This window comes from Mobula birostris, chromosome 7 (assembly GCF_030028105.1).
Source record: "Mobula birostris isolate sMobBir1 chromosome 7, sMobBir1.hap1, whole genome shotgun sequence".
Lineage (NCBI taxonomy): Eukaryota > Metazoa > Chordata > Chondrichthyes > Myliobatiformes > Myliobatidae > Mobula > Mobula birostris.
In genome coordinates, this window is record NC_092376.1 from 51,213,214 (window position 1) to 51,235,813 (window position 22,600).

The following is a 22,600-nucleotide window of genomic DNA, read 5'->3' on the forward strand; positions in this document are numbered from 1 at the left end:
CAGACTGCAGTGTCCAATAACGCTAGCCACAGAATAAGAACCAGAAACTGCAAATGATGTCCTAAATATATTTATGGAAGAGTTAAAACTTAATGGATTAGATCAGTGGGATAAATAAAATAGCTTCAACATTTTTGCCTACTGGGATATACTAGTCAATGTTTCTGGAAAGAAATCTGAAAATTTGAAGAGGTAATAAAACAATATGAGAGAAAAGGATTTTTTGTACTCCTATTATCATACTTCAGGCAACACATAATATTCTTTTTATCAGGGAAATGTCCCTTTACCATTTTCAATACTGAATTTCCTTTGTAGTTCATGAAAAATGCAAACAATGGCATTTGCAAAAAATGATCTTCCACGTAATTTGTAAAATGCATGGAATAACGCATTATTTTATGCAGAACATTTTCTAAATAAGCTGAGTCTTTTACATCGGAAACAATTCCAGGAAATGTAAAAGTTCACTGGAACTGCCAGCCTACCATCTCACAGAAGGGTGTGAAGCAGATATAACAACGATTTCCAAGGTATTAGTTTCTGGCTACAGACATATTTTCATTAAAATCCCTACCCAGGGGAAAAGCTGGGGAGAGAACCCAGCTTGTAGTAGTTCGCAGAAGAACAACATTAATGGGCAAAGAAAAAAAATCCAGCTGTCCAACTGAAAATAAATTTACTTCATTTTGTTCAAATAGAAGCAAAAAGTAAATATTGGAGAATTCATTATTGCAAAGAACTCACTAACACAGGCTACGAACCTAAACAGGGTTTTATTTAAGGGCCAGTATCAGAACTGCATTAGGAGATTAACATAAATAACAAATATTTCTGATTCTATAGTGCTGCAGTCGGGAATATCAAATGGCCATTTCAGTTCTGCAATAAAAATATAGGCAGAGCTTCAATATTGATAGCCAAACAACATGCCACACACTAAAGCAGTACCAAATTAAAGCATTGGAGATAGAGGCCATTATTCGTATTGATGCCCATTTGATTAGATTTCGCTTTCATCACACGTATGGGCCAAACATGGGCAAATGGGACTAAATTGGTTGGCATGGGCCAACAAGGCCAAAGGGACTGCTTTTGCCGCGTACGACTCCAAGAACACCATGGCTACAGGATGACTGACAGTAAATGCATTAAGGTTACATCAGCACTTCATTCCTTTCCTTTGACTCGATTATCAAGGAAAACAAAAAACAACAATATCAAAGCCGTTCCATCAGCACCAATTTCTCACCAAGTCACGAAATGTCCTCACAAGTATATTGCTGTAAGCTTATGAACATCGGTTTAATACCCAGGAGTACAATATCTAATGTATCACAACTAGGATTAAGGAGCTAAAGGAGAAGACCCATTGGCACATCCTGGAATTTCAGAAGAAGCAAGCGGGGGCTGCGTGCCACAGTTCTCTTGGAGACATTAGATTGTGCACACTTAGACACTTGGCATGGGCCAATATGAAAGACATTAATTTTAAATGGAGTGGGGCAATGTTAGAGTGAAGAATTGAGACTTTGGCTCAGAGTGGCCTCGGCAAGGAGAAGCAAAGGCTGTGGGTAGATTTTTATTCTTTCTTTCTTATTGCTCAGTTAGAGCAATGGGGTTGCCAGACAGGATAGTGAAATATTCCTCTTGCGGGATGTGGGAAGGTAGGGAGACCTCCCGTGTCGCTGTCTACTACACCTGCAAGAAGTGGATTCAGCTGCAGTGTTTAACAGACCATTAAGGAATTTCAGCTGGATCTGGATGAACTCTGGATCATTTGGAGGACTGAGGGTATTGGCCGACAGGTGATACAGGGAGGTAGTTACACCCAAGTGACGCAGGTAAATGGGTGTCTATCAGGAGAGGGATAGGGGATAGGCAGTCAGTACAGAGTACTCCTGTGCAATTCTCCTTGATAACAGGTGTACTGCTTTGAATAGGGGGGAAAGATCTAGCAGGGCAAAGCTACAGCGGTTAGGTCTCTGGCTGTGTGGCTCAGATGGAAATGGGGGAGAAGGGGCGAGCTGTAGTGATAGGGGATTTGTTGTCAAAGTCAAAGTAAATTCACTATCAAAGTACATAAATGTCACCATATACAACAGTGAGATTGGTTTTCTTGCAACAAAGAAACAACAAAAAAAAAGAAAAAAACAGATAAGAGGTTTTGTGGATGATAATGAGATTCCCAGATGGTATGTTGCCACCCAGGGGCCAGAGTCAGGGCATGAGTCCACAGCATTCTGAAGTGGCAGGTGAGCAGCCAGAGGTCGTGGTCCATGTTGAAACAATGACGTAGGTAGAAAGGATAACGAGGTCCTGCAAAGTGAGTTCAGGCAGCTAGGTGCTAAATTAAAGAACAGGGCATCCAGGGTTGTAATCTCAGGATTGCTACCCATGCCATGTGCTAGTGAGGCCAGAGGTAGGAAGATCACACATGGCTAAGGAGATGGTGCGGAAGGGAGGGTGTCAGCCTTTTGGATCATTGGATCCAAAGGAAAGGTGGGACCAGTATAGCTGGGACAGTTTGCACCTGAACAGGAGGGGGACTAATATTCTTGTGGGAAGGTTTGCTAGTGCTGTATGGGGGAGGAGGATTTAAACTAGAGTTGCAGGAAGACAGAAACCAGAGCACCAGAGCAGATAGTGGACTGGTTGTGGGTAAAGATTTAGTTAAGCCAACAAAGTCAGAAATGAAAAGGTTGAACATGGTGGGACTAACTTTCTGGGTTGTGTATATTCAATGCATGGAGTACAGCATTGTAAGAAAGGCGGTTGACTTTAGACCATGGACCAACACATGGAGTTATGACATTGTGGACATTAATGAAACTTGGCTGCAGAAGGAGCAGGACTGCAGCTCAGTGTTGCAGAGTTCTGTTGTTTTAAACATGACTGAGTGGGAGGGAGGACAATTCAGGCTAGGACTTAGATGATGGGCACTGTGGAATACGTTAGAACAGAGAGATCTGGGAATACAGATCAACAATTCCTTGAAAGTAGCGCCACAGGGTCATAAAGAAAGCTTTTGGCACATTGGCCTTTTTAAATCAAAGTATGGAGAAGAGCAGTTGGGATGTTGTGTTGAAGTTGTATAAGACATTGGTGAAGCCTAATCTGGAGTATGTATGCAGTTTTGGTCACCTACCTGCAGGAAAAAATTACAAGGATGTTGCCAGGACTTGAAGACCTGAGTTATAGGGAAAGGTTTAATAGGTTAGGACTTCATTCCCTGGATCTAGAAGAATGAGGGGAGATTTGGCAGAGTTATACATAATTATGAGGAGTGAAAGGTGAAATGTTTAAGGGGAATTCCTTCACTCAGAGGGCAGTGAGAGTGTAGAACAAGTTGCCAGCAGAAGTGGTGGATGTGGGTTCAATATCAACATTTAAGAGAAATGTGGATAGGTACGTGGATGGGAGGGGTATGGTCTGGGTGCAGGTCGATGGACTAGGCAGGTTAATAGTTCAGCATGGACTAGATGGGCCAAATGGCTTGTTTCTGTGGGGTAGTGTTCTAGGACTCTATAGCTACAGATGGATAATAAATCTGTTCTCATCAGCATCATCTCATTTTAACAATAAATAAAAGTAATAGTGAATTTGGTAACATTATTTGAAGGGGGAGGGAAGATAGATTTCAGGTTGGTCTTCAATCTGTGTGATAAATTCTATTGCTTTTGATAACAGACAAGCTGAGGCTTGCCAGTTATTGCCACCCCTATACAATCAGATCTAAACTCAGAATTCACCTATATCAAATGCATGAGACAACAATCTCTGTTACAGTCACAATTTACTACCTTTCCTAATACACAAACATCGAAGAAGAAACAAACTAATAATCTGAAGCTGGGATTCCTAAGAAACATTATCAAAGCCAGTTATGAGAGCAGACTATCTATTTGTGACTGCAAGGGCGGGTAAACAGTCCCAACAGAAAAACTGCAAAACTCAAAAAGGCCATTCCTGTGATCCTGATTAACCAGAGGGTGTTGTACAAGATGGGAATTTTGGTTAACAATGCAACCATAGCACCGTAGCTCCTATACTTTGTCAGGCATCTACTTTGAATGCAGATTTTGCTTTTCCTGGAGTATAGAAGCACAGAATAGTATGCTACCTACTCGATAAGATTTCTAAACTAGAGACAAAAAATAGTACAAACAACAGAAATAAATAAAAATAAAAAACATATTAATCAGTTCTTATGACTGGCAGTTCTACAATTAAGTAATTAAGTTTCATAACACTGGATTTTCTATAAAATATGTATTAGCCATCAAACCAGTGGGGACTGGTAATTATAATGAGCCATTTGTAGCATAGCACCTTTCACACCGTGGGTGTTGAAAAGGGTATTAGATAAAAGTTTGCTTCCTTCTTTCTAAATTTTGCAAAACTAGAATGAAAAAGTGCTGTTGTTGTGTAGTAGTTGGGTTCTATATTTAAGTTCACGCTTGCTTGAATTGTTGATTTTGTTAAGATTCCATGTAAGGTGATTTGATATTGGCTCTCTCCTCCCAAAGCCTCTTGTACCACGAATAGAAGTACAGCTGATTTGTTTTTGTAACAGAGGAACACTCTTTACCTGCACATTTTTCAAAGATGGGAAATGAAATCATGCACATACCATCGTCACACAATCTAAAAAAAAATACAAGGGACATCAGGGTAGGTGGAATACTATAACAACACAATTACATATTGTTATACTATCCCACCCACCTTAATGGGGAGTTCTTAGGTGTTGCCACTCCATATCCTTTGGAATCCAGGTTGCCTCCTACTTTCATCGTGTCACACGGCTTCCGTTGCTCAATGTATTCATTCATCGTAGACTCCAGAAGGAAGGCAAACTTGCCCTTGGATTTACGGACCCGGGCAACACCCTCAGCAGTGGTCTTGGTGAAAACGGAAGGTTCTGCAGATTTCATGTAGGCCCACATTTTCTCATATATTGCTATTTTTGATCTCTGGAAAGAGGCAAATTGGAATCAGCAACAACAACCCGGAGCTACCAATCACATGTGAGCACATTTATTAAAAAAACTTACTCAGAGGAGAAATGGATGCTGTACAATAACTGAAGCATTCAGAAGGATGACAGCAAGCAAGGTCAGGGAGAAGGATATGAAGGAAGATCTTAAATGAAGGAGAGAATTATCAAGGAGGAAGGGATTGGGAAAGGGTTCCAGAGAATAGTCACAGATTAATGGCCTGCCCCTCATGGTAAATGTGGGGTAGAGGGTTGCGCTGGAGGTCATACGGGAGACCAGCAGTATATATTGGCCATGTATTCAGTGCCTCGACAAAGCTGTGGAATAATTTGTAAACTGCGAATATTCTCGATGTTAAGGGGTGGAAATTGAACCCCTGAAAATAGGTGTAAAGAGGAGCAGTTTTGCAGCCCAAGACACATCTGCAAAGACTATATTGTATTACATCAGGCCATTTTTAAAGCACTCATGATGGTCATCTGGAACAAGAGTTGAGGCTCTTTACTTATTCCTGCTTTGACTCTCTTGCTGACGTTTGATACCAAGCCTGTTCTACTCCGAATTCATTGATAGTTATCAAGTTTTAAATTGTAAAAATGCTAAAAATAATTGATTGTTGTGGCACGTTCCCCTGTCTCCCATTCAAATATCTTTTCCATTCACCTGCTTGGGACGTGTCTTTAAGCTGCTGGAGTGAGAGAAGTGGCCTGATATTCATTTTCTTACATGGATGAGGTACCTGTGGAAGCACAACAGGTCCAATTAATATTAATGAGGCACGAGGTACGACTTGGTGCTGGTGTTAGGCCTCTTGGCTGTAGCATGCACTCTGATGTACGTTTTCCCAACCTGAAAACAGGCCTAAAGGAACTGCTATTCCACTGTGTGGAGGAACTGCGTGTAAATGGAAGCCGGTGTGGAGAGGAAGATGCATTCGAGGCTTTTTGTTGGACAATGAAGGTACAGACACGTTGGAAGCTGAGACAGAGTGGAGCTTTCGATATGTAGATCGGTTACATTTAGATTGATATAGATATATTCAGCATTCCTGAGGAGATTCGTTAACAGAACGTTTATCAGGTGATGAGCACAGAATGGTGCATGGAAGTGAACACAAAAGAACACCGAACAAATCAGAAAGAAAAAACTACTGAAAAGAACAAACATGTCATGAAACAATGAGTATCAACAATTCTGTATGTTAGTATCAGTTTGTGAATCAATGGGATCATGCTCTGTCAACAAAAAACAGTTTTCATCCAAACCTCCTCCTTCCAATCGATACAACTTCTACCCATCTATTGAACTTTTCCATAACCTGTAGAATAACCAAATCTTTAAAATATCCATTCATCCTCTTTTCTCTTTTAGTCAACTCTGGCCTATTTGCTAAATACATCAATCTCCCAACCCTCAGCCACACAGTAATGACTGTGTGACAAGAAGAGGTTAATCATTTCAGTCTTTCGTTATTATTGTATCTACTCTTTCTGCTATTTTATGCCACTTATACAAGCACATCATTGTGTTTGATCTGGCTGAATATCGATTTACTTTATTAATATAGCACATTGCCATAGGGAATGCATGGATCTTGTCAGCTGCAGAAAGACTTACTCTGAAAAATTCTTTAGTTGAGCCAGAGTCCAGTGTTCCGTAAGCAATTTCGGTTTGCTTTGAGAGATCTTCCGCACTCTCTATCGGTGACACCATACGCTCTACAGTCAAGAAGGCGGCAAGATTGGCCGTGTAGGAGGAAATTATAATCAGAGTGAAGAACCACCATACCCCTCCAACAATGCGTCCAGATAGTGATCTAAATATTTAAAGAAATATACAGCTTTTCAATTATATTCTGATTAAGAATGGCATAACTAATTCAACAAATTATAGCACTTTATCAGCTGTCTCAAGTTGAAATATATATTTATCTTCTGAGACTGGAAACATTTCAAATTCAAATCTACTTAACAAACTTTTATTTAAAATGCTTCAGCTTTCTTAACTAGCCCAGAGACAGCAGCTTTGGGGAAAAATACTTGTTTACAACAGTAACACACACAATTGCTGGAGGAATTCAGCAGATCAGGCAGCATATATGGAGAGCCGCAAACAACAGGAATTCTGCAGATGCTGGAAATTCAAGCAACACACATCAAAGTTGCTGGTGAACGTAGCAGGCCAGGCAGCATCTCTAGGAAGAGGTACAGTCGACGTTTCAGGCCGAGACCCTTCGTCAGGACTAACTGAAGGAAGAGTTAGTAAGAAATTTGAAAGTGGGCGGGGGAGGGGGAGATCCAAAATGATAGGAGAAGACAGGAGGGGGAGGGATGGAGCCAAGAGCTGGACAGGTGATTGGCAAAGGGGATACGAGAGGATCATGGGACAGGAGGTCCGGGGAGAAAGACGGGGGGAGGGGGAACCCAGAGGATGGGCAAGGGATATAGTGAGAGGGATAGAGGGAGAAAAAGGATAGAGTGAGAGAAAGAATGTATGTACATAAATAAATAACGGATGGGGTACGAAGGGGAGGTGGGGCATCAGCGGAAGATAGAGAAGTCGATGTTCAAGCCATCAGGTTGGAGGCTACCCAGATGGAATATAAGGTGTTGTTCCTCCAACCTGAGTGTGGCTTCATCTTCACAGTAGAGGAGGCCGTGGATAGACGTCAGAATGGGAATGGGATGTGGAATTAAAATGTGTGGCCACTGGGAGATCCTGCTTTCTCTGGCGGACAGAGCGTAGGTGTTCAGCAAAGCGGTCTCCCAGTCTGCGTCGGGTCTCGCCAATATATAGAAGGCCACATCGGGAGCACCGGACGCAGTATATCACCCCAGCCGACTCACAGGTGAAGTGTCACCTCACTTGGAAGGACTGTCTGGGGCCCTGAGTGGTGGTAAGGGAGGAAGTGTAAGGGCATGGAGAGCCGACATATTAGGCTGGGACCCTTCATCAGGTCTCGGTCCAAAATATCGGCTCTGTATTCCTCCTCATATATGCTGCCTAACCTGCTGAATTCCTCCATCATTTTGTGTGCACTACACTGGATTTCCAGCATTTGCAAAATCTCTTGTGTTTATGACTCATTTACAAGAGCAGAGATTTGTTCAGCCTGGAGGTGCCTGGGATACACTGTATTCTGTTGTGATCATGTGAGGAGGCAGAAGTAGTAAAGTCATTATTGTTTACTCCCATGGGAGGCTGAACTTCTTCAGGTAGAGGTGCCTTGCTTCCACTTCTTGTGCTTTCTTTTTAATTGAACCACAGCTGCCACTCCTCTAAATGTAATGGGATTATAATTTAACTTGCCATGGTATACCTTTATCAAAACACTGTTAATGTTTATGGATCGTTTAGCTGATTTCAAAATAATAATATACAAAAATAAATGAAACAAAATTGTAGCTTAAGAAAAGCACTTTTGGGATCTAGATTTACATTTTGGAAGTATACAGATAAATCACTTTAAGATCAATTAGGGACAGTGCTAATTTGGAGAGTCTGGGAAGCAAATATCAAATATAATCTTCAAGCAAATCTTCACCGCTGCTTCCAAGATGATTGGAGGGATGTTATTTTGTGCAAAAAAACCCAGTTCTTGGGAAGAAAAGCCAGAGAGGAATGCCTGCTGCTCCTTTTCAAAAAGCTTATTTTTCCTTGGACTATGCATTTTGCTTATTTTTATGTTACACCTGAAATAGTAATACCAATTTTGGTAAAAACAACACACTTCAAAATTCATTGATTCTCATACAGCTGAAAACATTGGATTAGAAAATTACGTAGACTTGAATTTTCACCCTGCCTTTGGTTACTATAAAAGACGGCAGACTATAATACCTGCAGCACATTAACACAGTAACTTCAACAAATGTATACACAGAGAAAGTCACACAGAAGGTATCTTAAAGCTGCAGCGTTCTTTAGAGTAGATATTTTTGAGGCTGCTCAATCCTCAGATTGTTAACTCAATTTTGAAAATAATTTCCTTTTAATATGTTAAAAAAGTTGTATTTTAATAAATTATTTACTTTACTTCTTTATAAATTGATTTTTCTCAGATAGAAGCTAGCTTTAATGGAAAAAAAATCGGGCATATATAGTAATTTTACGGAAGTTATTTGCCAGACCAGCAAACTAAATTCAAGCAACAACAAGCTGGGGAATAAGAACTGAATCATTTAACAAGGCACCGTTATCTCTGTAGATAAATATACAGACAAGTAAATGAAGAGGACACTGCTGCTTTAGAATGTGACTCTTGACAACACAATGTTAAAGGATTAACCAGACATTTTGATGGTAATTACTTGGTTACTAAAAGCAGGAAAATTAAACTGTAATGTAAAAAGCACAGCACAACCACAAAAATGGGAATAGAGAAAGATAGAAGACAACAAAAAGTAATCATATAAGAAACCAAAACATGAAAATATGGTAAATATTGATTTATTGAGACAATGAATGTACAGAGATACAGGGAACAAAATAACAAACATCAACACACAAGATCACTACATATTAGCAACATTTCCTTGGAAAAAAACACCGGAACATCTTACATATCAGACAGTTAAAATATTCATGCTATCATAGATTATTATTTGATATTTATAATACGATTTGTATTAAACAATGATTAAGCTTAACACTTAGGTCTTGAGTTCATTTCCTGAATCAGCTTGCAATAGAAGACATTATTATGAACACATATCATTGACAAAATTGAAGATCAATTTTTTCCTGTGCTGCATTGACAGTACATTTATTAGAATTGCATTCATGCAGCCTGACTATTAAATATTGCTACTTTACATATTTCTAAATTAATTGATATAAAGATTGTTAAGAGTTTCAATTCTTCCTGCTGATAACCTCAGTTAAAATGACTATGAATGCAGCACAGGGCATCTAATACTGGATGCAGAGCTTTATACTCACCTTCACTTATTACTACAATTAGCAACTGGAGAAAATACACTCATTAAAGATAATTTCACTTAATAATCTAGTGTTGAGCATGCAAATTTAAAAGCATTTTCTAGTGTCACCAATAAAGTGCACATTCTACTTCTGGTGTAACCAAACAGAGGGTACTGTATAGGATCCTTCTCTTCACTGAACTATCAGCAATGGGACTTTCTCTATGATCACTGGGTCAAGCAGAGAGAACTTCAATTAACATCATGCCAATAGACTTATACATAGTATCAATAAATGCACAATTGTAAAACCATCACAGTTAGATTTTGGATTCTTTGAAAGCGAGAGAGCTGACAAATTGTGGAATATTACAGGATTCGTGACTAACAATGGCCCATTGGATTGGCTTGTAACAGCAAACCTAGCTCCAAATGTACTGTCCCCAAAATTCATGGTCATCCTATGGAACAGTGAGGGGTTTTCATGAGGTGGTCTCAGTTGAGGTACCTACATTGAAGATTGAACTAGACATCTGCAATATCTGCTTACTTTGTTGCCTTTATTTATCAGCGCAGGACAGGTCCTTCTGGGCCTTCGAGCCGCGCCGCCCAGCAAGTCCCGACTTAACCCTATCCTTATCGTGGGACAATTTACAATGACCAATTAACCTACCAACCAGTATGACTTTGGACTGTAGGAAGGAACCGGAGCACCCGGAGAAAACCCACATGGTCACGGGGAGAACGTACAAACTCCTTACAGACAGCGGTACTGTAAAGTGTGCTGCTAACCACTATACTACTATGCTGCCCTAATATGTGTTAACAAAATGTAAACTGCACGTAACAACAACCTGAACTTAAGAAAAAAATTTACTTTTCCCTTCCTATATATTCTGGTAATCCTTCCTTCCACGGTAATGTTGATATAGCAAGGACGCACTTTCATGAGCTTTGTTCTACTTTTCTGTGGTCAGCTGCTTAAAATGCTTTGGGAAAGGTGATGCAACTCTAAAATTGAGGTATTTGTATCTTATTTTTTTCTTACTTTGTTACAAGTTCAGCAGAACATTCACACTATACTTAGCTACACATTATGACTAAGTAATTAACAATGGTTGGCATTTAGAAAGGGGAGTTTTAAAATTTTTGTTTTTGCTTCAGAGAGGAATTATATGATGACAAAGATAAAAAGGAAAATTCTGGAAAACAGATTTCCAGCATTTGCACATTTTAATTCTTTTATTAAACATATAACTCCGTTTATCTATGCAACAGATTTGTTCAGTCTGTATTGGTCTTGATTTACTGTATGTACGCTTTAAAGGACACTATTTTCTCCTCCCAGACCCCGAATACATTGACTGATACTGTCCTCAGACAGTACGTGAGAACAGGCAGTGACCCTAAGCTAAAATGAAGATTAGGGCAGACAATGCTTACAGGTTATTTGATAATAAAAGAGCTCCAGCCGATTCTTACTCAACCTTCCATTATGTTTACTTTCTAGTGGGACCGCAAGATCTTAACCTTTCTCCGGCCAGATTATTCAAAACCTGTTCCAATAGCACACCCCCAACATTACCTGGGCAAACATCAAACCATTTCCTTTTGATTGAGGTAAAACTCATACATACTTTGGAAGGAAAGATTTCCAGAGTCGAGGAAAGGGAGGGAGACTAGGTAGAAAGCTCATGCAATAAACTGGCAAAGTGAAATGGCTTGGGTTTTGTAAATGGGGAGATGGGACTTGTAAATGTCTTCTTAAATTCCACACTGATGTTGTTTACTTCCGTATCAGATAAATGTAAAGCTGAGTAGACGGAGTGAGTAAATAGTGGAATAGCTGATCTGGCAATGGGAACGGATACTTGAGTGCTGATATAGAAGAGGAGAAGAGCAGCAACAGTATGTATCTCTATAGTAAATGGTGCACCTGGAAAATATGAAGAGATGGAGCCCTGTCTGATTTTAAAGGTTAGTCATCTTATGTATTAATTACCCTGAGCTAAAAGGTGAATCCCTCTGTGTATATTTTTCATGTGTCAATTCTGCATAAAATTGATTTTATTCAATTGTTTCTGGGTGGTATCACGACTGTTGGGAAACTAAACCAGGCAGGTCTGTGCACAATTTACCATGTTCCCACTATCACCCACTCAAATATGCCAATAGTTGTGAACAGCATTACCAACAGCAATTAACTTCTGTAAGCAGTCTACATTTTGCAAACAAACTACACTTTTGCTCAACATTGACAAGGAAACTCAGAGTTCATCACGCAGGTATCAACAATAAGGCATCAAGTAAAGCAGGGTTCCCAAACTTTTTTATGCAATGGCCCAATACCATTGAGCAGGAGGGCCCCTGAACTAAAGGGACAGCTCTCTGAGACAGATGTATTGCACAGGACACCTCACCTGCCCATTCCAGTTATGGAGTCTGCATCAGTGAACATCAGCCTTTTTCTTCAAACAGTGGCTTTGCATTCATTGGCCCCTTTGATACCCTGCACTTCGATATGGGGTTGTTGTGCCTGACCATCGTGTAGTGCGAAGGAGTGGGAGATTGCTGTGTGCCACTTCCTGCAGCTGTTCAGGCACTGCCAAGTTATAGTTAGTCAAACTCTGACTCTCCTTCCAGTGATCAGCACAGCAACTGTGAGCTCTGTCGGCACTTTGCTAAGAGGAATTGCACGAGTTTTAACAAATCACTTGCCTTTTATTTTATTTTATCTGCAGGAAATCTGAGAGGCCATTAGTGCCTTGTGAAGTACAAACGTAGATGTTAAATGCACCAAAAACAATCCAATTTTTTCACAAGGAAATTGGAGCAGGAGTTGGCCACATCATTCAATATGATCATGGCTGATCTGACACAGGCCTCATCTTCTCTGTGCCTGAACCTCATTGCCGTTATCCTCCAATAGACAATAGACAATAGGTGCAGGAGTAGGCCATTCAGCCCTTCGAGCCAGCACCACCATTCACTGTGATCATGGCTGATCTTCAACAATCAGTACCCTTTTCCTGCCTTCTCCCCATATCCCTTCACTCCGCTATCTTTAAGAGCTCTATCTAACTCTTTCTTGAAAGAATCCAGAGAATTGGCCTCTACTGCCTTCTGAGGCAGAGCATTCCACAGAACCACAACCCTCTGTGTGAAAAAGTTTTTCCTCAACTCCATTATAAATTGTCTACCCCTTATTCTTAAACTGTGGCCTCTGGTTCTGGACTCCCCCAACATCAGGAACATGTTTCCTGCCTCCAGCGTATCCAATTCCTTAATAATCTTATATGTTTCAATCAGATCCCTCTCATCCTTCTAAATTACAGTGTACACAACCCCAGTCGCTCCAATCTTTCAACATATGACAGTCCTGCCATCCTGGGAATTAACCTCATGAACCTACACTGCACTTCCTCAATAGTTAGAATGTCCTTCCTCAAATTTGGAGACGAAAACTGTACACAATACTCCAGGTGTGGTCTCACCAGGGCCCTGTACAACTGCAGAAGGACCTCTTTGCTCCTATACTCAACTCCCCTTGTTATGAAGGCCAACATGCCATTAGCTTTCTACACTGCCTGCTGTACCTGCATGCTTACTTTCAGTGACTGATGAGCAAGGACACCTAGATCTCGTTGTACTTCCCCTTTTCCTAACTTGATACCACTCAGATAGTAAACACAAACTAATAATAATTTGCCTTCCTGTTCTTGCCACCAAAGTGGATAACCTCACGTTTATCCACATTAAACTGCATCTGCCCACTTACCCCGTCCTTCCCCCTGCATTCTCATAATATCCTCCTCACATTTCACACTGCCATCCAGCTTTGTGTCATCGGCAAATTTGCTAATGTTACTTTTAATCCCTTCATCTAAATCATTAATGTATATTGTAAATAGCTGCGGTCCCAGCACCGAGCCTTGCGGTACCCCACTAGTCACTGCCTGCCATTCTGAAAAGGACCCATTAATCCTTACTCTTTGTTTCCTTTCTGCCAACCAGTTTTCTATCCATGTCAGTTCCCTAACCCCAATACTATTTGCTCTAATTTTGCACACTAACCTACGTGGGACCTTATCAAAGGCTTTCTGAAAGTCCAGGTACACTGCATCCACTGACTTTCCCATGTCCATTTTCATAGTTACATTCTCAAAAAATTCCAGAAGATTAGTCAAGCATGATTTCCCCTTCATAAATCCATGCTGACTCGGACCTATCCTGCCTCTGCTATCCAAATATGCTGCTATTTCATCTTTTATAATTGATTCCAGCATCTTCCCCACCACTGATGTCAGACTAACTGGTCTATAATTGCCTGTCTTCTCTCTCTCTCCTTTCTTAAAAAGTGGGATAACATTAGCTACCCTCCAATCTGCAGGAACTGATCCTGAATCTATAGAACATTGGAAAATGATTTCCAATGCATCCACGATTTCTAGAGCCATCTCCTTAAGTACCCTGGGATGCAGACTCCAAACTCCAAACTCTTAAAAAAGTTATCAAGCCCCTCTTTAAATACCTCTAATGAGCAAGCCTCCACAACTCTCTGGGGCAGAGAATTCTGACAAGAGATTTTCCCGAAATTGATTTTCCTGCAGAAGCAGCTTCAGCACTGAACAGCAACCTTTTACATTTATTCAGCTGCTTAGCTGCCGGCGGCAGGCGCCTCGGGCAACTGGAAAGCGAATGAAGATTAAGTTCACCGGTGGGAACAGTGTGGCATCAGGCCAGTAGCTAATTACTCTGAAGCAAATTTAGAGAAGTAACTACGTTTGTGTGCTAAATGCATTACCATTTAACTGTTCAGAAAAAAAAAGCAATTTAAAATTTTATGAGAAATCTTGATGAAATAAGATGTTTTCACCAGCAGGAGAGATGAAAGAATCAAGGAAAATGAAGAAGAGCTTTGTGCACTGCAAACTGTTACAATCTGAAATGCATCTTCAAAATAAATATTGGAAGCAGATTCAAAAGGGATGGTGGCATGGTGTGCATAAAGGGTAAATTAGTTTCTTATTGTCACATGTACTTAGGTAGAGTGAAGAGCCTGCCCTGCATACCCGCGGTATAGATCAATTCATTACAACGGAGCACTGAGGTAGTATAATGCAAATGTACTGAGTGGAGAGAAAGTGCAGTGCAGATAGACAGAAAGGTGAAAGGTCACTATGGGTTAGAACGTGAGGCCAAGATTCCATCCTGCCATACCAGGGAACAATTCAATACTCGAGAAACCGCAAGATAGAAGCTGCTCTTGAGCCTGGTGGTATGTGCTTTCAGACTTTTGTGTCTTCTGCCTGATTTGGGGCAGTGGGGGTGAGGGGGGGAGAGGAGAGAAGAGAGAATACCTAAGATGGATGGGATCTATGATTATGCACCGAGAAGTGTAGACAGAGTCCACGGAGAGAAGGCTGATTTCTGTGATGCTCAGAGTTGTGTTCACAACTCTCAGTAGCTTTTTGTGGTCACCTGCAGAGCAGTTGCCATACTAAGCCTGATGCATCCAGATGGGATGCTTTCTATGGTTCATTGATAAAAATTGGTGAGGGTCATAAAGGGACAGGACAATTTCTTTAGTCTCCTGAGGAGGCAGAGGTGCTGGTGATGGACAAGGCATCAACATGGTTGGAATAGGACAGGCTGTTGGTGATGTTCACTCCTAGAGACTTGAAATTCTTAAACCTCTCAACCTCAGCACTATTGATTGTAAACAGAAGCACGTGCACCGCCCTCCTTCCTGAAATCAATGACTGGGCTATTTCGTTTTGCTGACATTGAGGCAAAGGTTGTTCTCATGACACCAGTCACTATGCTCTCTACCTCCTTCCTGTACTCTGACTCATCATTGAATGATATACAGCCCACTGCTGTGGTATTTGCAAATTTGTGAATGGCGTTGAAGCAGAATTGAACCATGCAGTCGTGAGTGTACAGAGAGTAGAGCAGCGGACGGAGGAGGCAACCTTGGGGAGTGCCAGTGCTGAGAATAATGGTGGTGGAGATGTCGCTAGCTATTCCTACCGATTGCAGTCTGTTGCTCAGGAAGTCAAAGATCCAGTTGCAAAGGATGCTGTCGAGTCCCAGGTTTGTGAGCCTGGAGATGAGTTTGCTTGGAAGTATGGTATTGAAGGCAGACCCGTAGTCAATGAACTATAGTCTAAAATAGGTGTTTTTACTATCTAGATGCTCTAGAGGTGAGTGGGAGTTAGGGGTTCAGGGGAAGGATTTAAAAATAAGTCAAGTAATTTATTTACCTGACAGGTATCCCAGCTTAGTGCAGTGCTGATTTGACCATGTTGTCCATAAGACCATTGACATAGGAGCAGAATTAAGCCATTCGGCCCATCGAGTCTGTTTTGTCATTCTATCATGGCTGATTTAATTATCCCTCTCAATCCCATTCTCCTATCTTCTCCCCATGACCTTTGACACCCTGACTAATCAAGAACCTATCAACCTCTGTTTTAAATATACTCAATGTCTTGGCCTCCTCACTTCTGCCTCCTGACACTCTTGAATTTCTCACATACTGTTAGTGTCTTCCACTGAAAAGGCTGATGCAAAATACTTATCAGGTTTGTCTGCCATTTCTTTTCCCACCATACTACCTCTGCAGCGTCATTTTCCAGTGGTTCAATATCCATTCTTGCCTTTCTTTCACTCTTTATATATCTGAGAAAACTTTTTATATCTTCTCTAATATTATTGGCTAGCCTACTTTTGTACTTCATCTTTTCTCTCCTTATGACTATTTTAGTTGCCTTTTGTTGGTCCTTAAACACTTCTTAATCTTTTAACTTTCCACTTTTTTGCTATATTATATGCCCTCTCTTTCCTTTTCTTTTTCCCAAGGTGACCAACAGGCAACCCCAGGACGAAGTGATTCAGATTTACACCTGTGCTCTGAAAGGAAAATCAGGTGAAAACTGATGTCAAATTGTACAATCTCTGATGTGTAAACGTGATTGCTGCTGAAGTGATAAAAATTTATTTGGAAACCATCATTATAATACTTTGTGGGGAAAATCAATTTTTACATTAAAATACTTCAGCAATTTAATTTTGTAAACACGAGGAAATCTGCAGATGCTGAAATTTCAAGCAACGCACACAAAAAATGCTGGTGAACGCAACAGGCGAGGCAGCATTTATAGGAAGAGGTACAGTCGATGTTTCGGGCCCAGACCCTTCGTCAGTCCTGACGAAGGGTCTCGGCCCAAAACGTCGAATGTACCTCTTCCTATGGATGCTGCCTGGCCTGCTGCGTTCACCAGCATTTTTTGTGTGTGTTGCAAGCAATTTAATTTCTTAGGTAAATTTTTGAGCTCATTTTTTATTTTTGTGTTTTGCCTTGTTACGTTTTAAATTACATAATTCATGTTCTTCATCTTTCCATAGGAAGCATTCACATGGCTCCTTTACTCTGGTAATTCATCACAAGGTGTTCAGCATCTGGCAAAATCTGGCTCTGAGGCACCCAGGCAGGTATCGGAACAGGTAATTTGAACTTGGTCAGTGGAGTGAGTTAGCTGTACTAAGCATCATACACCATGAGTAGATTGGCAGGCTAAGTACTGTTTGGGATTGGGGCCCAAGTCATGAGTAGCATTGCCTTTAACCAAAAAGCATGGAGGTGATAACCCAGAAGCAAAATCTGAATTTTATACCTGTATTTTAAAAAGTAAATAAAAGCTCTCATACTACATGAGATGGCATTATATGCTTGCAGCTGGTTGGCTCCCATTTTGCATTCTGAATAATTGACCTGGAATTTATGCCTTACTTTCTAAACTGCGGAAATTTTCCAAGAGGCAGGAAATGGTTTAAATTAGAACATTACAAATTAAAACTGGATGTTTAGAAGCTATTCCAACAAACACAGTTAATTCTTCAATGGTTTTGTAAATTGGTTTACAAATCAGATACCAAATTAAAATAATGCCTCTTCTTTTCAGATGCCAAGGTTATGAATGCCTTAGCAATTGAGCTTAATCATGTGATAGACTGAATTTTGTCGGAGATCCGCCTCTAACGGAGCACAGATGTGTATTCAATGGAGACTAATACAATGATGTCCTGCAGCTGCATGCTCTAAATTGGGAGCCTGGGCTGGCAGCCACATACACAGCTTTGTGCTTTGATTAATAAACAAGTAACTAACTGATTGTGACATATAATTCTGAATGGCACACATTTTTGTCTTTGTTTCTTTATCTTATATAAAGTTATGTTCACATTTTAAAAGTTGCTAAGTACACAAATCACTGCAAACGATTTAATTAACTTTGAAATATATTTTACTTTATCATAGTTTGTTAAAAGCAGAGAATTTTTTTTAAAAACCAGGGCATCGGTTCTGATGAAGGGTCTCAACCTGAAACGTCAACTGTTTATTCCTTTCCATAGGTGTTGCCTGACTTGCTGAGTTCCTCCAGCATTTCGTGTGTGTTGCTCAGAATTTCCAGCATCTGCAGAATCTTTTGTGTTTATGGTGTGCTACTAAAGTATGTTTTATAACGGCCCAGGGGATATTTTCAACCTATGTCATTGTCTATAAGTTTCAAATAACTTCAACAACGTGGCTTAGAAAAGTCCCAGAACACCATTTTGAGAACTGGGGTAAAATGTATAAATTTCACTACTATTCCATATTCCAAAAAAACTAAAGTTGTACATACCATTATTCAAAAAAAACTCAAAATGTTCTCAATATAGTTAAAAATTAAAACATTTATCACGCACATAATATAAAAACAATAAACAGTGGTCCCACCTTCTTCTCAAGAGGATTGAAAATTGAATGCTTTACCCGCAATGAAGGTCCTTTTAAAAACAAAATCTTATGAAAACTAATGTGTTATGTTTGATTACTGATAGCTTATTCAGGTCTGAAAACTACATAATTTAGTCACTTCTAATTCTGAGGCAAGGTACGTAACCAGACCAGCACAGGAGGTGACCCTTTGGTACACTATATACATGCCAGCCAAAGATGCTGGTCTGGTTAATCATCTTCCAGTTCCTTTTTCACAGACTCAGCTCTTCAAACGTTCCACCAGGTACTTTTTAAATAGGGTGAGGGTTTCTACCTCTAACATCTCCTTACCAGGACTGCAAGTTAAATGAAACTACTTTTTCTTGAGTTCTGCTCTAATCCTTCTACAAATTAAGTCAACATCTTCTAGCTATTACTCTTTCTGCAAAAGAAAATTAATCCTTTCAGTTAACTTTCCATTAAGACCTCATAATTCTATAAATCTTGATTAAATCTTTCTAGCATTTCTTTTGTTCCAAAGAAAACATCTCCAGCCTTGCTGGTCTCTCCTTGTAATGATATTTCTGTATCCTGGCTATAGCCCCACAAATCTTCCTTGCAATGTCTCCAGTGCAATCACAGGCTTTGTATACCGTGATGATTAGGACTGCACACAGTACTCCTGCTGTCCTATACGTACAGCTCCAAGAACAACACTTCATCTTCTGACGCGGCAATCACAGTCTTCCAGACTCAACATTGATCACAGCAATTCCAAATAAACTTATTGTACAGCACAGAAAGAGGCTCCTTGATCCATCACAACCTGGCCAACCTTGTTTGCTTATCTACACTAATCTCATTTGCCTGCACTAGGTCTGTATCCTTCTATTGCTCGCAGACTTAAGTATCTATCTAAATCACTCCTCATCACTGTTCTAAAGGGATGTTCTTCTATTCGGAGGCTGTATTCTCTTGTCTGGGACTGTCCTACTATTGGAAGCATTCTTGCCATATCTACTTTAGACCTTTCGATATTCAGTTGGTTTTGTTGAGATTCCCCCCCACCAACCTTTTAAACTGTTGCAATTTTCAAAGAAAAGCCATCAAACACTCCTCATATGTTAATCCTTTCATTCCTCAGATCATCCTCGTTACCCACAAGTGCACTTATCCTATCCTCCTACCCTCGCAAGCATATATCTCAGGGAGTAATCCTGAGATTTGACCTGTAAGGTCAACGTTTCAATTACAGATTTCCAGAATAATAGTTTTTACTTCCAGATATTTTTAGATAATTATTGGTCCACTTACACCTCCTCCTGTGTTTTTTTGTTTGCTTAGTTTTCCACTAACAGCCCTCTTTCACCTTGCAATGTTACTGTTACGTCATATAGTCCCTCCGTTGATTTTAGTTTTCTCCATCAATCACCAACATTCCTTCATATTGTTTCTTTGCATCTTAAAGCAAATTTATAACTAACTTATTCCACTTAGAATAAATGCTCATTGAGCTGAACATTAATAGATTTTCTCTTACTACAGGTGCTGGTTGACCCGTTAAAGTATTTTCATAGTTCTTGTCTTCATTCCTATTTATTAGCAGTCTTGCTCTGAGAACTTTACCTGTGTTTCTACTGCTGCATTTCAAATTTACAGTTACTTTTCATAAGAATCACAAAAAAAGGTAGAGGACATAAGAACTTGCTTATTCATATAGCCCCTTCATTTCTGAGTTTCTTCTGAAGTAAACTGGTGATGCATAAATCAATTTGCACTTGTCAAGTTTCTACAAAAGATCACTAAGACACAAAGTTTGGCCAGCGAACTTCGGAAATCTTTCCTGGTCTTCCTTGAGAGGTGTGATGAGAGTTTTCAGCCCACTGGGAGGGATGACAGAACTCAGTGTGACATGTTATCCGTAAGACAGCACTCCTGTTAAGGTATCATTCTCTCACAGGATAATGTTGGATTGGGTGTCAGCCTTGTGTACGAGTTAAAATTCTGGTGAGCAAGGCTGTGATCTACCATCTCGGAGGTGAGGTGCTTTCATGGAAATGAGGTAACATATCTCATGCAGAAGCCATTGCTGATCTGTCATTAGGAGATTCGCAAGGCTCACAAATGCAGTAAATTAATTTCATCTCATTCATATTACTGCATCACCAACTAAATCTGTACAGCAGTAGTCAGAGTTTGACATATCATTGTCAACCACATAAACTACAATGCCTCACTGGTGAGGAGCAGGAAAATAACAGACAGATGGGATTTATGTTACAAAAGGTCCTCTTCAATAGCTTAATAAAAAATGGTTAATCAAAATGTGTCAACACTCTCTTGAAGCCATGAACCCACCCCTAATCCTTACACTTTCTGATCACCAGTGATGTGCATGTTAACAGAAGTGTTAATAGCAAGCTTGTACATTGTGCAGCAAAGATTTTGGCAGTCACTTCATGGGTCTTTCCTGATGGAGTCAGCCAAATGCAACAATAACTGAACTGCTGTTTGAACACATCAAAGGATTGATCAGTCATCACTCCAGCTTGTGCATGAATTAAATGCACCCCAACCCTGATGCATGGGGTGCGGTATTATGATGAGGCAGTGTTGCAATATTACAACATTTACTTCCCAGCAATTATCTGTCCAACCTTGCCTCCGTTCAAAACAGTGCAAAATGCTGCATCATTGCTTTTCATTAAAAACATATACAATCCTAAATTACCAAATGGCACCTGCAGTTTAAACAAATGAATTTATTTTATCTTTTTCTAAATGATGGCACTGATGCATCACCAAAGTAAAATGATATAAGAGGTGATTTAGCTTATCCTTCCCCTGAGAATGATGAGTCACTACTGCAGCATGCGATTTCATTGTGATAACCCAGGGATTTTGCCACCATAGCAGGAAGGGCAGAACTGTTCCAGGTATTAATCACTCTTTGCCTTCTATCTTTCTGTACACGCAGCTACTATTTAACATGAAGTCAGAACTTGTGATTAATCTTTCTCATTCCACCCATCACTTTCCCTTTCTTTTTCATTACTTGCAAGTTCTCTAATGCTGGACATCTGCCTAGCAGCCCACTGCTGGACTGTTCCTGGGGAATGGATTTAGTAATCACATATGCAGTCTTCAAGATGAGGCCTAATCCAAGCAGGATCAGCTCTGGCGTATGTAATATTCTGTATGCTGTTAGTTCTTATTGATTCCTGCCCTGCAAGATTTAGGCATTAGCAGAATTGATTCTATTATCCTGCAAGATCTCTTTCAAACGTGGTCTAGTTATTTACACAATACTCAGAGTTATAGAGGGATACAATACTAAAATGGGCCCATGCATCATTTACACTCATTTTATCTAATCCATTTTATTATCCCACATTCTCCCCTGCAGTTTCCACCACTTATCTAAACACTTGGAGCAATTAGTGTACCAAACCACTTATTGTGAAATGTGAGAGAAGATTAGAGCACCGAGCGGATGCCTATGCAGACACAGGGAGAACACGCAAACTCCGGGGGTGACCCTGAGTTGATGGAGCTATGAGGCATCAACTCTAATAGCTGTGTCCCTGTGCTGCCTTTTATACATTTCCTTTTAATGTGGAAGATCCTCTTAATTTCTACTATCATTGATTCTAAGCTGCCCAGTTGTGAAAATTACCTGTGTGTAATTGTAATTGCTTGATTATCTCTGCTGCCTTTCCTGGCTTGGTACAGCTACAAATGTGCTTTCTTGAATCTAGGACATTTACGTAGATGAGAAGCAATGAAGCTCCACACAGATCTCTACATATTTTATCTTGTGTATTTTTACAAACCTAACCACCTTCCTAGAATTAACTGGTCCCATTTCCCCTGTAGCCCATTCCTACTGAGTTCTAATGAAACGTCATACA

General features: G+C 40.2%; 1 protein-coding gene across 3 annotated transcripts in view; it reads right to left on the reverse strand.

Annotated features, from left to right (window-relative positions):
- LOC140200739 (glutamate receptor 4) overlaps positions 1-22,600 on the reverse strand; it is a 242,521-nt gene that overhangs the window by 5,484 nt on the left and 214,437 nt on the right. For all 3 annotated transcript variants that reach the window (XM_072264330.1, XM_072264329.1, XM_072264328.1), the window contains exons 12-13: positions 6,618-6,816; positions 4,729-4,976 (exon numbers count right to left, since the gene is read on the reverse strand). In XM_072264330.1, coding sequence (XP_072120431.1) covers positions 4,729-4,976; positions 6,618-6,816 — 447 coding nt within the window. The remainder of the gene's footprint in view (positions 1-4,728; positions 4,977-6,617; positions 6,817-22,600) is intronic.